This window comes from Zootoca vivipara, chromosome 11, assembly GCF_963506605.1.
Source record: "Zootoca vivipara chromosome 11, rZooViv1.1, whole genome shotgun sequence".
Lineage (NCBI taxonomy): Eukaryota > Metazoa > Chordata > Lepidosauria > Squamata > Lacertidae > Zootoca > Zootoca vivipara.
In genome coordinates, this window is record NC_083286.1 from 56,919,521 (window position 1) to 56,934,486 (window position 14,966).

At 44.0% G+C, this 14,966-nt stretch overlaps 1 protein-coding gene across 1 annotated transcript in view; it reads left to right on the top strand.

Moving 5' to 3' along the window:
* The first annotated feature begins 5,645 nt into the window (after window positions 1-5,645).
* The window catches only part of RIT2 (Ras like without CAAX 2), a 177,483-nt gene continuing 168,162 nt past the window's right edge, over window positions 5,646-14,966 (top strand). Inside the window, exon 1 of the mRNA XM_035100639.2 lies at window positions 5,646-5,748. Coding sequence (XP_034956530.1) covers window positions 5,646-5,748 — 103 coding nt within the window. The remainder of the gene's footprint in view (window positions 5,749-14,966) is intronic.

Genomic DNA, 14,966 nt, shown 5'->3' on the forward strand with positions numbered 1-14,966 from the left:
GCTGCGAGAAGCAAAGCTACAGGGAACCAGGCAGAGGGCCTTCTCGGTAGTGGCACCCGCCTTGTAGAATGCCCTCCCATCAGATGTCAAATAGATAAACAACTACCTGACATTTAGAAAACATCTGTTTAGGGAAGTTTTTAATGTGTGACATTTTAATGTATTTTAATCTTTGTTGGAAGCCGCCCAGAGTGGCTGGGGAAACCCTGCCGGATGGGCGGTGTATAAATAATAAATTATCATTATTATTGTTTTTAAAATAACAGTTTCAATACCTCACTGGGCTGCACACAAAGATGAATGCAGAATAGGACACAATCAACTGATATATTTATAAAAATGTATTTAGTGGCCTTTTCACATGCAATAAATGTAATTCAGAATACAGTAAACAACAACAATAGCTTTGTCGTACTCCTTCCCCAATTTTGAACCAATCAGTTGTTCCATACCCAGTTCTAACTGTTGCTTCTTGACTCATATGGAGATTTCTCAGGAGACATATAAGGTGGTCTGGCACTCCCAATTCTTTAAATAATAAATTATCATCATCATCACAAGAGCAATCTCAGCAAATCAAGGATCAATCTATGGCATCACTAGGTGCAAACAAATCCAAATGAGAAACTGGGCCATCAAAATTAACTGAGAAGGGCAAGTGAGTCGACAAAAAAGGGCCAAAAGAGGCACTTTTTGACTCTGCACTCAGTAGTTTTAAAGCCACTCAGGGCCACAAATGCCACTGCCCCATATAAAATACTTTATAATGTAATGTTGAAGCCAAAGCAATGAAGGTAAGCAAATGCCAGCTTGAAAATCTTGTCTGTCTGCATATCATTTTTGAAGGGTTTTTCATATAAATAACAAAATAACTCCCAGGATTTATTTCTCCTCCAGAGTTTTTGTATCAGGCTTGCGTAGCAAAACACAAATGTTTCCCCTGGTACAGACATCTATATGCAAATCCATATAATGCACCTATTGAAGATTCATTGCACTATGGTGTCTAGATCTTAATTAGTATATTATAGTCTCTCTCATAGCTCAGTGCTTTCCATATGGCTGTTCAGCATTTTGTAGCTGGTGCATACGGTATTACTTTTCCCTGCATACCTTTAGCTTCCCATCACAGGCTCCCACAACCTGTCAGTCACTGCATCTGAATCCACTTTGGTGTGATTCCCTATAAAATTTAAAACTGTTAGAGAGTTGGTCCATCTGACCTCCTCTGGTCAGCAGCTTTAAAAAGTCTCTTGCAAACCCCACAAAATAATATTTTGTGATTTCTCCTATTTGGTAGCAGCTAGGGATGTCAGAGAATTCCATCAGACATGGGAGTGGATATTGCTGATGGCTGCGTATTTGTCTCCTGTCCTGAACAGAAATCAATCTAGCAAATATGATCGACATTTGTTGTTGCTTTAAGTCCATGATTGATGTGTAATTGATTACGTTTCCCTTCTCATTTGCATTGTGTTTGGTTTTCATTGAAATGAATGGGGTGGAATAATGCAATGACAGTGTGATTTAAGTACAGACGTAAGATCAGCCTGCTGGATCAGGCCAATGACCCTCTGTGGTTTCCAGCAACTCGTATTCAGAAGCATCTTGCCTCTGGCTGTGGAGGCAGAGCAACAGCCATCATGGCTAGTAGCCATCAATAGACATCCATGAGTCATGTAGAGGTAAGTTTTTAAATGTTTTATATGTTTTTATATGTGTTGGAAGCCGCCCAGAGTGGCTGGGGCAACCCATTCAGATGGGTGGTGTATAAATAATAAAATTATTATTATAATGAAATAGGATGTCTCAATTTTCATGGGATAAATGTTGGAGGGTATGATACACAGACACACAAATAACCTTCTCTATCCTCTATCCAGGCAAGTGGCAGGCATTATCTTGAGTTCAGGAAGAGATTCCAGCCAGGCTAAAACACTCAAGGAGGGTGCAGGGCAGAAAGGAAGTGAAACCTGAAAAGAGGGCAAGAGAGAGAGGTCTAGAGGTCTACATTTGGAATCTGGGTCTGAATTTCCCCACCCCTGTCTTGCAACAACCTTGTGAGGATGTTTAGGTCGAGAGACAGTGACTGGACCAAGTTTACCTAGAAAGCATCTTTGCCAGAGGAGATTCCAACCTTGGGCTCCCCAGTCAAAGTTCTACACAGCACCACACTCTCTATTGCACTCTCTCTTCCCTTGAAGCAAAGGAATTTGCAAGCTTTCCCCCAGATATGGTCTTTTTAAAATTGCTTTCTGCATTTCTAACCAAATATGATTGCTAAGGAGTGGGGAAATGCCCAGTGTTTGCCACTTAACAGGATCTTTCATTTGTATGCCCTTATCCATATTCATGTATTTTAAAATGATCCACGTGCCTTTTAAGGCCATCGCTTGCTGGCACAAAAATCACTTGCGATTTACATAATGCTTGGGAATGAAGTTTTGTAGACTCCCAAGTTCACCAGACAAGTGGCAGGTATACTTATGCAGGCTAATTGATGAGGAAGTGTGCTGATCTCCTAAAGACAAAACGATCTCCAATGCAGTCTCATGGTGCTGTATTACAGTGACTGCTTGCTATATCAAGATCCCATTATTTTAATCCCACATCCTTCTTGTTTGCAAGGTGACTCCTCTGAGTGCCAAAGTCAATGTGGTATTATATGTATAGCTGCACCAAAAAAATGGCAGCTTTGGATCTAGTTCCCTCTCCTGCTCCATAGGACCTGCTAGAATTTATCCTGCATCATACCATCAAAAAATGCAATGCTGTATGCCAACTGTGGCCAATGCCACAGTAGCCCAATTATGGAGGTATCTAACTGGAGAAGTGCTCTGGTCCATTGGGTCACAAAGAGTCGGACACGACTAAACTGTTCAGTTTCTGTTAATTGGTTAATTGGTTCTCATGGGAAACTTACAGATTCTGGCTTCACACAATTAACTCAAGGCAGTGTCAATTTACTCTTGGCAGAAAGCCAAGGTCTGCCTGACCTAGAAACTACTCTCTTCTGATTGGTTAACGACCAGCACTGAACTCTGTTATCAAGGAATGCTAGCACAGTCGGTTTTTGTTAGGTGTTAGGAGTAGAAGTGCTGTGTATATGGTTGGAGAGAGAGAGAGTAAGGATTTATTTTGCTTTGCTTTGTATGCAGAAACTCTGCTGCTTTTATTTTCTTTTAATAAATCCTGTAAATAGTTATTCTGCGACTAGCCGACTAGTCATTTCCACCTCAACTAGCTTCTGCGCTGTGCAGGAAAACTCTGCTACGTTTGGGCTAAAGCCACTAGAGCTATGCCTGACACTTCAAAATTCTAAGATAAACGACTAAACAACAACAACTGGTTAAGGGATATAGAAATCAGCCCTCCTAGGAAAACTGATACATAAAGTGCAATTTCCTTTTCTGTTTGGCATGATTTTATTGTTTACGTTAATAATGCAGAGCATAAACAATCCCCATGGAAGAAAATTCCCTTTGGGGGTTCAATATGGATGCTCACACCAAGCTCCCAATTGGTTAGATGTTATTCATTACTGAATGCATTGCAGCCTGCAGAACTTTTTCTCAGCTGGAACTTGGTGAAACTCAAGTGGGTGCCATTTTCATTATAAGAACAAGGGATATGTTCATGGTTAGTTCCAGCACCTCTTTTTCTAGAAAAAAAATAGCACTTGCAGGACAAATTCCAGAGAGTTTGCAAGAGCTTTCCATTATGACACACACCATTAAAAATACATAATCTTAGCTGTATCATCCTCTTCCCAACCATCTTCTGCCACCCGCTCACCCCTCCATCTCTCATTCAACCATGGTCCTTGGAAAAACTTGCGGTACCCAACCCCTGTTTTTACTGTACATGCAGAGTCCTCCTTGTAGTCCCCTGATTGTGGAACTTGCAGCGCATAGTTAAAATGTGGAACTTGCTCCCACAGGAGGCAGTGACAGCTACCAACCTGGATGACTGTGTTTCTACTTGTGTATTGTCTCAGGAAGAGTATACTTGGTAAGTTCACCCATAAATATGAACTCAAGTGAATACATCTCCCCTCTCCTTACCAGTGGAGTCGGGCAGATTTGGCTTTACTGAAGCATCTACAGTGGAGTCATCTGAAGTCAGAAGGTGGCAATGAGACATCGTTGGGCCAGAGGGAGATGGCACCACAAGCTCATCTTGTGGAACTCCTTCTGAGCCTGGCATTTTTCTAGAAAAAGAGGTGCCAGAACTCACCATGAAAACCTCCCTTAATCTCTTACAATGGCAATGGTGCCCAAATGAGAGGTGCTAGTACTGGGTTTCCGCAAGTTCTGTTCTGGCTGAAAAAAAGCCCTGGTTTTGGTTGATCTAGGCTACCCAATTAAGGCAGTGGGTTAACTTTTTGAATCAGACCTTTTCATGCAGTTAACCTTTTACTTGACGAAAGTTTCATGACAAAGATACCAGAATCGTGCACCTTCTGTAGGGTTGGCATTGATGAGCTCAATTCCCTGGAGACCCATTTTGCTTGGATTCTCACATTATAGAAAGCAATCTGAGGTACTGATTCACACAACCGTGTAATTCCTGCAGTACTGAGGGTTGGACACGGGTGGCGCTGTGGTCTAAACCACTGAATTTCTAGGGCTTGCTGATCAGAAGGTCGGCAGTTTGAATCCGTGCAATGGGTTCCCGTTGCTCTGTCCCAGCTTCTGCCAACCTAGCAGTTCCAAAGGATACCAGTGTAAGTAGATAAATAGGTACCGCTGCAGTGGGAAGATAAACAATTTTTCCATGCACTCTGGCACTCATTACGGTCCTCTGTGCACCAGTAGCAGTTTAGTCATGCTGGCCATATGACTCGGAAAGCTGTCTGTGGACAAATGCCGGTCCCTCAGCCTGAAAAGTGAAATGAGTGTCACATCCCATAGTTGCCTTTGACTGGACTTAACCGTCAGGTGCTCCTTTACCTTTACCTTTTTTACTGGGGGTTGGACTAGATGACCCTATGGGTCCGTTCCAACTCTACAGTTCTATGCTTCTATGAGAATACGCTGATATTGTGTGGATTAGTTCCTTGCACTGCTCTGAATTCTGCCCCCTGCTTACTGACACCCCCTGGTAAATAACTACCCTTCTATTCATGCAGCCTCTCCTTCTGATGTGTAAGATAGTTAGATCCAGGGTCCCTGATTATCTAGGGGTTCTTTGCTGGGCTGTCACCTTGCTTCAGGCTTGGAGCAACCCTTCGGTTGTGAAAACAAATCCGAGCTCAACGTTGCTGAAGGAAGCTTGTTCTTGCAGCAGAACAGATAACCAAGACAAGTCCTATAAACCTCATAAAGGTGCTTGGTTGGTGAGCAATAGGCAGCTTTGCGTGTCCGGCAAGAGGACAGTGAAAGAAAAGCGATACACAGAAGGGAGGGAAGTGGGGAGGGAGAGGGAAGGTGACGAGCTGAATTTTTATTGGAAGCTCTTAAACTGGTTGCTATGAAACCTTCTGCAGCTAATACAAGCAGCACAGCCAGCGAGGGAGACTGCTAAACTGTACCTCTCGTATCTCTCTCTCTCTCTCTCTCTTCCCCTCCCCAATTGCTTGCATAGTTGTTTGAAAGAGGGCACTTTTTGCCACTTCTGTGGCCCCTCCCTCTCCCCAGAAGAAGATGGAGACTGAACGTGAAATTCCCAATTCCTCCAGCAGTTCTCCAGGAGACTCCAGGGAATACAAGGTGGTGATGCTGGGATCAGGTGGAGTAGGCAAGAGTGGTAAGTTTCTGCTGTTGCTTTTGGGTGGGCTAGGGTATGTGTTGAAGGGCAGTGTTTGAGATGAACATGGATGTATGGATGGGGGGGGCACATTTAATAGCGTCAAAAATCCTGCTCTCCGTAGATCCATAATCTGGATTAGCGAGTCGGTTTCTGTTGGTGTTAGTAATAATAATATTAAGATTTTGAACGACTTTATTCATTGAGCCAAGGGCTTGTTTGCCAAGAATTTACCATTGTCAAAGTCTTGTACTGATTGTGGAAAGAGAGAGGGGAATAGGAGCTGTGTCAAACCACAAATGCACAACTCATATAGAGTCCAATGGATGTGATAGCCCTTTGGATGTTTTGAATGTGGGCCTGATGAGCCTGAAACCCAGTGCCTGTCGGGTTTCCGATGCTACATGCTATAATGGGATAGTGGGAATTGGCCTATAGATTTCCCCTACAACTTTCCATCTTAAGAGTTGTGCAAGGGAGCCCACCCAAGGCCGATGAAAAAGCCAGCTCAGCAGTGACAAAGTGAATGGGATGCTTGTGGCTAACTTCCCCCAACTTTTCCTTTTGACTTCTTTACGGCTTGCCATTAGACCTTGGCTCATAATACAGTCACCTCTTGCCTGGAAAGTTATTAGGATGTAACTCTGATATTCTCCTTCTCCCTCTGGACAAGAAGTTTGTCGGTATTGGACATATTAAAATGCCAGAGAGAGAGAGAGAGAGAGAGAGAGAGAGAGAGAGAGAGAGAGAGAGAGAGATGGATGCTGTTGTTCAATGGCTGCAGTATCCTTTGAATGAGCTGTTACTTAAGTCTGGTGTTTGTCTTTTGCCAGAGATTGTAACCTTTTGATTTATCTTTGCTGACACTTAACATCCTCTAATCTTAAAGCTACTTTGCTGAGCACGCAGAGTCTGTCTTGCACTTGCTTTCTGGGATGATGTACCTGCCTCTGAAACATGCCTATAATTACATCTGCTAAACCCCGTACACTCTATTAAGGCTCAGGACTACTAGACTGAACAAACAGCTGAATCAAGCTGTACATATTTTGTATATGAACTGTGCTTTCCTTTTGGTAAAAAAAAAAAGCCCACCTTGACAACACAAGGTGTGAAAAACAGCTACATTTTATTGATCTGGCTAGAATCTCTCAGAGTTTCAGGGCGGGAAGCAATCCATAAAGGAGAACTGAGGAAGCAGATGGGGAAGGGATTGCCTCTCCCCCCACCTTGATGCCCTTATGTCTGACACAACATTAGGGAACATCTGGACTGCAATTTGTACATTTTACACGTGGAATGGATTTAGAGGGTCCTATGCAGCCCAGGCATCTGTAGGAACATGAATTGTGATCTTGGTGAAAGTTTGTCACATGCCTCTAAGTTGCCACTGAACTAAGTCTTAACCCAGGTGGCGCTGTGGGTTAAACCACAGAGCCTAGGGCTTGCTGATCAGAAGGTCGGCGGTTCGAATCCCTGTGACGGGGTGAGCTCCCGTTGCTCGGTCCCAGCTCCTGCCAACCTAGTAGTTCGAAAGCACGTCAAAATGCAAGTAGATAAATAGGAACCGTTTACAGCAGGAAGGTAAACGGCGTTTCCGTGTGCTGCTCTGGTTCACCAGAAGTGGCTTTGTCATGCTGGCCACATGACCTGGAAGCTATACGCCGGCTCCCTCGGCCAATAACGCGAGATGAGCGTGCAACCCCAGAGTCGGTCAGGACTGGACCTAATGGTCAGGGGTCCCTTTACCTTTACCTAAAAAATAAAAAGTGAACTTGGAGGGTGCTCCCTTTGAGGGAAAGTGAAAATGTCCAGATATTTTTGTTTAGGAGGGCAGACAGTAACTTAAGAGGGAATGTGCCAGATATTTAAAAAGTATAACATATATATGCACATTCTAAAGTGGATAGAAAGAATGTTATCTCCCTTTTTTTAACACCAAGGCTGAAATCCTATACACATTTTCCTCAGGACTTAATTAGGCATACTTCCTAGAAATGTAGAAGATTTCATTTCATGGCTTGTGCTGGGAGGCAGGAGTCACTCAGTGAAACTGGTCAGCAGCAGATCTTGACAATAGAAGATACAGTGGGTGGTACATGAACAGAGGATGGTGGAAGGATGTGACAGAACATCTACAGTTTTCATGCAGAAAGTCTCAGGGTTCAGTCCCCAGTACCTTGAGGTAGTACTGGGACAGCCGCTTGCCTAAAATTCTGGAGAACCAATGAAAATCAGCAATTCTGACCTAGTTGGATCCATGGTTTGACTCAATATAAGTTTCACATTTTGCTAGAATTCACATGGTATGGTAAGAGCTACTAGTTTAGTTGGCTTAAGAGGGATAAGGTAACTTCATGGTATGGCACTGTGTTTCAATATCTAGTTATGATTCCTGAATTTCTTGAGGTTGGACTGGATGGCCTTTGGCGTCCCTTTCAACTCTATAATTCTATGAGTCAGTCCAGGGAATGGTGCTAACTTTCAAAACCTTTCAGGGCTTTCCAGAAGCATCTGTCCTTTCCACTGCTGGAAACAAAGTGGGCAAAACCGTTTTGGTCCTGATCCAGAAGGGATCTTCTTTGGTCCTGATCTTTAGGGATCTCAAGGAGGGTTGACACAAGGAAGGAGGTGGACGGGAATAAATGACAAAACAGCTGCCATTGGCCCAGGCACTCTGCTCAATCTGAGAAAGATAGCATCAGTTCCAAGTGCTTGCAGAAACACAGGGCCCATTCTAAGCAATGTGCTCAAAGAGGCTTTCTGTCTGCTAGGTTTGCACTATGCAGGACTGTTCTTGAAGTTTTGCCTGAAGTGCAATCCTAAAAGGATTGCTGGCTAGGAGATGGGGAAGGAATTCAGGTCAATGCACATTTAAAGCCAAGTCTATCAAATTTGCACTTCATGGAAACTATATGCAAACTGAATCAGAGCTCTCCTTCGAAATTAGCACTTCTCCAAATTTTGTCATGCCAATTCGCCACCCAAACAATGTTTACAAAATGCCACATATGAAAAGCCCTCGGATACTTTTTTAAATAATCATGGCTTCCCCCAACAAATCCCGAGAGCTGTAGTTTGTTAAAAAATATTGAGAGCTGTTAGGAGACTCCCTCAAAGAGCTACAATTGCCAGCACCCTTAAAAAACTACAGTTCCCAAAATTCTTTGCGGGTCATATAAGAGTAATTTAAATGTTGTTGTTGTTGTTGTTGATTATCTGTCCTTCACCCTAAGGTCCCAATTAAATTATAACATTTATCCTCCTCCTCCTCCTTCTTCCCCACCCATCAGTCTGGGCTTCAACAGCCACACTGGGCAGTTTCCAGCACATACAAAAACATAATAAAACATCAAACATTAAAAACTTCCTGATACAGGGTTGCATTCAGATGTCTTTCAAAAGTTGTGTAATTCGTTATCTCCTTGGCATCGGATGGGAAGGTGTTCCACAGGGAGGGTGCCTCCACCGAGAAGGCCCTCTGCCTGGTTCCCTGTAACTTCCCTGTAACTTCACAATGAGGGAACCTTCAGATGACCCTTAGAGGTGGACCTCAGTGTCCAGGCTGAAAGATGGGGGTGGAGACACTCATTTGGGTATACAGTTTAAAACAACCCCTGGTCACAAAAATAATCAAAATATTGTTGTTGTTGTTGTTGTTGTTGTTGTTGTTTAGTCGTTTAGTTGTGTCCGACTATTCGTGACCCCATGGACCATAGCACGCCAGGCACTCCTGTCTTCCACTGCCTCCCACAGTTTGGGATCAAAATATATGTTGATGCAATAGCATTCTAACAAAATGGTCCCTCTGAGGTCAATCAAATTGGGCTCGACTTCTGTTCTTCTTATAAAATCATAGAATTATGGGGTTGGAAGGGATCCAAACGGTAATGTTTATCAAAGAGAAACTGCGCTCAGATTGTTGTGGCACATGGTGACCCGAATGACAGGCCCTGATCAGGGTGGGTGCTGTGTCTGTGGAGTGTGGATCTCCCTCCAGCCCCTTCCAACATTATAATTCCACCAGACAAAGGGAAGACAAGCAAAGCAGAGAGGAGTGCTTTGGCCCAAGAGGAAAGACTCACACATCTGCCAGAGAGCCAGCTGCCCCATTTCCAAAACAGGCCGTCTGTGCAAAGCCCAAACAGCTTCCTTTTACTACCCTCTTATTTAGGCGCGAAACAAGCGATACACAAAATATATTTAAAGGACCCTGCATCTCAGTCTTTAAATTTGTTATGCTAATTACGCTAATAACTATAATTAATTACAATGCACTCTGCTCAGTGTTTGCAGTAATTAGCCATGAGGGCTGCACAAAGCATCGGGTTAAGCATTCTAAAAGGAAGGAGCTCTAAACAAGCCAGAGTGAATTGACATCACACTCCTGAGTTAACTGGAATTACTAGATGACTCAAAGTGGGAAGGAATGCACAGGTTGCAATACTATGAGGAGCTGGGCAAAGCCTCATAGGCCCTGGAAAGAACCATCTGGTTTTAGCTTAATGAGAAGAATGAGTGGCGGTTCCCCAATGCCTCCCAAACTTGGGGTCAAACCATTGTAGAGTTGGAAGGACCATCTAGTCCATCCCCCTGCAATGCGGTCAGTGAAATTGATGCTGTCCTAACAACACTGCTATGGTGAATGGGATAGAGCAGGACTAGGTGGACCGTCAGCCTGGAAGCCAAATGGGGCTCTTCAGAATCTCTATCAGGCCATCAAGACTCTCCCTCCCTCTCAATGTCCTTCTTCACAGGCTATGCCTCCTCCTTAAACTTGCACCATCCTCAAGTGGTTTTGCCTTTGTGGATTATGCTGCTGTCGTTATTTGGATTTATATCCTGCCTTTCCTCCTGAAGAAGCCCAGGGCAGCAGAAGAAAACAAGCTTAAAAAGCATTTTATAAACAGTTTAAACACCCTAAAAATAGTTGTGGTTAAAAACAAGTATTCAGTAATCTCAGGATTGCTCAGAACTGTGTTCTTCAGCCGGCACATGCCTGGGTACACTCAGGACAGTATTCAAATTGCTCCTAAAAGACAATAATGATGAAGGCAGAAACACCTCACCAGGAAGGACAATCCACAAACTGGGAGCCACAGCTGAAAAGGCCCTGTTGAGGGTCAATCCCAAGCAGGAGGCCCCGCATGGAACCACCACCAAGAAAGTCTCACCTGCTGATCATAGAGTTTCAGGTGCCTGGTACTTTGAGAGATGCTCTTTTAGATATTGGGCGCCAAGCCAAGGATTTGGGAGTTCATATGCTAGTACCAACTCTTTGAATTGGGTTCAGTAGCTCACTGGCAATCAGTGCAGGTCTTTCAGAACCAGTGTCATTGGGAATGTTTTTGTGTGCTGAGTTTTTTTATTTTTATTTTATTTTATTTTACCAGCTCTGGTTATTTTATTCCTTGTTCAGACATCACTATTTCATATTAAAGCTTTTTCCAGTGTAAGTTTTACCTGGACTGATTTTCTGATTGGATTTTCCTGGATTCTGTAACTGGGACACCAGATCAATCTGTAATAATGTGCACTGAAGACCACAGGATTCCTGATTCCTGGAATTTCGCACTGGATTGGTAGCTATGTTCTTCTCTCAAACGAAAAGACCATGGGATAATGTAGTGAGCTTTAACTAGAGAGATCAAGGAGTTTAGGTGAGCTACTGCAGGATTCAGCAATGGTTTAATTGTAACTGATTTGAATCTTGCACATCATTCTTCTGAATACTGTTCAGTTTAAAAATTTAGATGCATACTCATATTATATTTTGTTTTTCCATGCAATCATTATTTGCATATACCATTTCTCATTTCTTCCTTCCCCGAGATTTATTCATATATAATGTGCTGTTGATTTTTTCCTTTGATTTCATTACGCTCCAATCTTTCACAAACTGCAATGTGTTCATTGGCCTTCTGCTGATGTCTTTAAAAAGAAAATTCCTAATGGATTTTGGCTTCTCACTTCCTGTCTGGTCACCACCCTCTTGCGGGTTGGAGCAATTTAAGAGCCTCGTTTTTAGGCTGAATTATGCTGAGTGTCTTTTAATTTCATGCATGGGCGTAGGCAAGGGGCAGGAGGGGGCAATTGCCCCCCCGAAGCAAAAGGCTGAGGGGCACAGCGTGGCAGCCCCAGGCTCCCGCTCCCGGCGCGAAGCTCCAGAGGCGCGCGGGGAGCGTACGCGGAGGAACGCTAAGTGGGAGCGGGGAGCGTAAGCGGAGGAGGCAGCCACAGGCTCGCGTTCCCCGCACGCCTCTGGAGCTTCGCACCGGGAGTGGGAGCCTGGGGCCGCCTCCTTGGAAGAGCTGGGAGGCGCGGAGGAGGCAGCCACAAGCTCGCACTCCCCGCGCACCTCTGGAGCTTCGCCCCGGAGCTGGGAGGCACAGGCCACGTAGCCCCACCCACATTCCCACTGTGGCCCCTCCCGCCCCTTCCCCCCCTAATTTTGATCCTGGGTACGCCCCTGATTTCGTGACTGCTATCACCATCTGCAGTGATCACGGAACCCAAGAAAGTAAAATCTCTCACTGCTTCCATTTCTTCCCCTTCTATCTGCCAGAAGGTGATGGGACCAGTGGCCATGATCTTAGTTTTTTTATGTTGCTTCAGACCATATTTTGTGCTCTCCTCTTTCACCCTCATTAAAAGGTTCTTTAATTCCTCCTCACTTTCTGCCATCAAGGTTGTGTCATCAGCATATCTAAGGTTGTTGATATTTCTTCCAGCAATCTTAATTCTGGTTTGGGATTAATCCAGCCCAGCCTTTTGCCTGCTTCTTGGGAGAAAAGCAACGACAAACCTGGACAGCATCTTAAAAAGCAGAGACATCACCTTGCCAACAAAGGTCTGTATAGTTAAAGCTATGGTTTTTCTAGTAGTGATGTATGGTAGTGAGAGCTGGACCATAAAGAAGGCTGATCGCCGAATAATTGATGCTTTTGAATTATGGTGCTGGAGGAAACTCTTGAGAGTCCCATGGACTGCAAGAAGATCAAACCTATCCATTCTGAAGGAAATCAGCCCTGAGTGCTCACTGGAAGGACAGATCCTGAAGCTGAGGCTCCAATACTTTGGCCACCTCATGAGAAGAGAAGACTCCCTGGAAAAGACCCTGATGTTGGGAAAGATGGAGGGCAGTGTTCTGGAAGCTACCAACATGAGTCTGACCAAACTGTGGGAGGCAGTGGAAGACAGGAGTGCCTGGCGTGCTCTGGTCCATGGGGTCATGAAGAGTATGGCAACCCATTAAAAAGCCAACCAACCAAACAGATAATAAAACTCTTGTCGGTCCCAACCAGCACACCCGGTGGTCAGGGATGATGGGAGATGAAGTCCTGCAGCACCCAGATGTCCATAGTTCCCCCAACTCTGGTTTAAAACCTTTTAAACGTTGGACGATCCTGCAAACAAATAGGCAGAGCAGCTTCCATCCCTGGGAGGAAAGGCCTTCGCTCAACTTGAAGCCATTTATCATCATTCTGCCAGGCTCAAAATGCATTCATGTTTTTGCATTAACATTTATTTTTACAAATCTGGACAGAACTGCTGGTCAGAATTATTTCCGCCTCGGGGGCGACACAAACATAAAGCCTTTCATTATTTCGTCAGCCTCTGTGATTCGCCTGCCAGAGGCGACTGGGATTCAATTATGTTTCCCATGTGTACATTTAATGGGTTCCCTTGTGTAAGTCAAATACCAACGGGTTATTGAGAGAATGTGGAATGAAGGTTTCTCCCTTCAGAACTGGGGGTTGGAGGGGGGAGGGGCAGAGATGGTGACAAATTGGACAAGGGTCAGAGGAGAGCAACAAAATATTATTAAAGACACAGAGTTTCTGATTTATGAGGATGGGATTAAAGGGGCTGTACATGTGCAGTTTCGACAAACAATAGACCCCAGATTCTTTGGTATTAACTAACAGCATTCTTCCCATCTGTGTTAATATGATGGAGAATTAGGCTAGAGGTTTCGACAGCACTTGCAATTTGTAAGACTTTAAGGGAGCATGAACATTAACAAGGGAGCCTCAAAAGTGAGAGAAGAGGGGCTGTAACCAGTGGGGATAATGGGATGAAATGATTGAATTAAAACCAAGGGACATTTCAGTTGAATATTTAATTTGGCTATGGGGCGCTTGCTTGATGTGCTTTTCGAGGGAGGGCATTTATCGGCAAACATTTGCTCACAGAAAGATTGATTGGCCCATGGAACCATCTCCCAGGGGAACAGCTTTGTAGAAACTCCCAGCACATTTGAAGTGAGCTGGAGAAAACGAGCCTGGCTTTTAGCATTTCAAACATTCTCATGTTGCCCAGGGAAAGTGTGGATCGGACAAATTCCACTGCAATTTGTTCTATTCTAAGGCCACATTTAAAACACAGTGATATCACTTTAAATAGTTAAGACTCCTCCCAATGAATTCTGGAAGCTGTTGTTCATTAAGAGTTCTGGCAAAACAAAAAACACGCTAGAACAGTGGACAAAAATTTACATTTTAAAAAGTCCCTAAAATGAAATTTATTAACTCAGGTTTTTTTAAAAAAAAAAAAAAAGAGAAAAAATCTCCTCCTCCTCCTCCTCCTCCTCCTCCTCCTCCTCCTCCTCCTCCTCACATTCTTGCACCTTATCAAGGTGTCCAAATAATGCACCTTCAATACTTTATAACAAACCACCCCAATCTCCAAGTGATGTGATACTATGGGGTTCCCGGTACTTGCCCAGGATTCGGTTCCCTTGGAATGAGGGACAGCAGAGACGGTGGTGTCCTTAGGATATATGGTTTATTTACAAATATATGCAACCTTAGCCTAAGGTGGAGGGTCTCATGGCATTAACACCTGAAAAGGTCTTGTTTCTACCATACTCACAGCCTAGGATTGCAGCAGAAACTAAGCCTTGCTCTGTGGCCTAGCTTTTCAGAGCTTATCCACACTCACCTTCCCTCTGCTCTTTGCAAGCACAGGTCCACACTTTAAAATTCTGTGTCTGAGTGTTTTGCTGTTCCAGAGCCTTCCTCACGAAAACCTACTCTTTGAAGCTGAAGTGCAACAAACAACAAAATTGCTCTTTGCTCTTATTCAGCTTTAGAGAGTGAGTTTTCATGAGGAAAGCTCTAGCGGAGGAAACAAAACAAAATGCAAAAGGAATTTGGACACAGAATTTTAAATAAGCCCTCGACCTATAGCTTGATCTCAGCTCAGCTCACCCACAA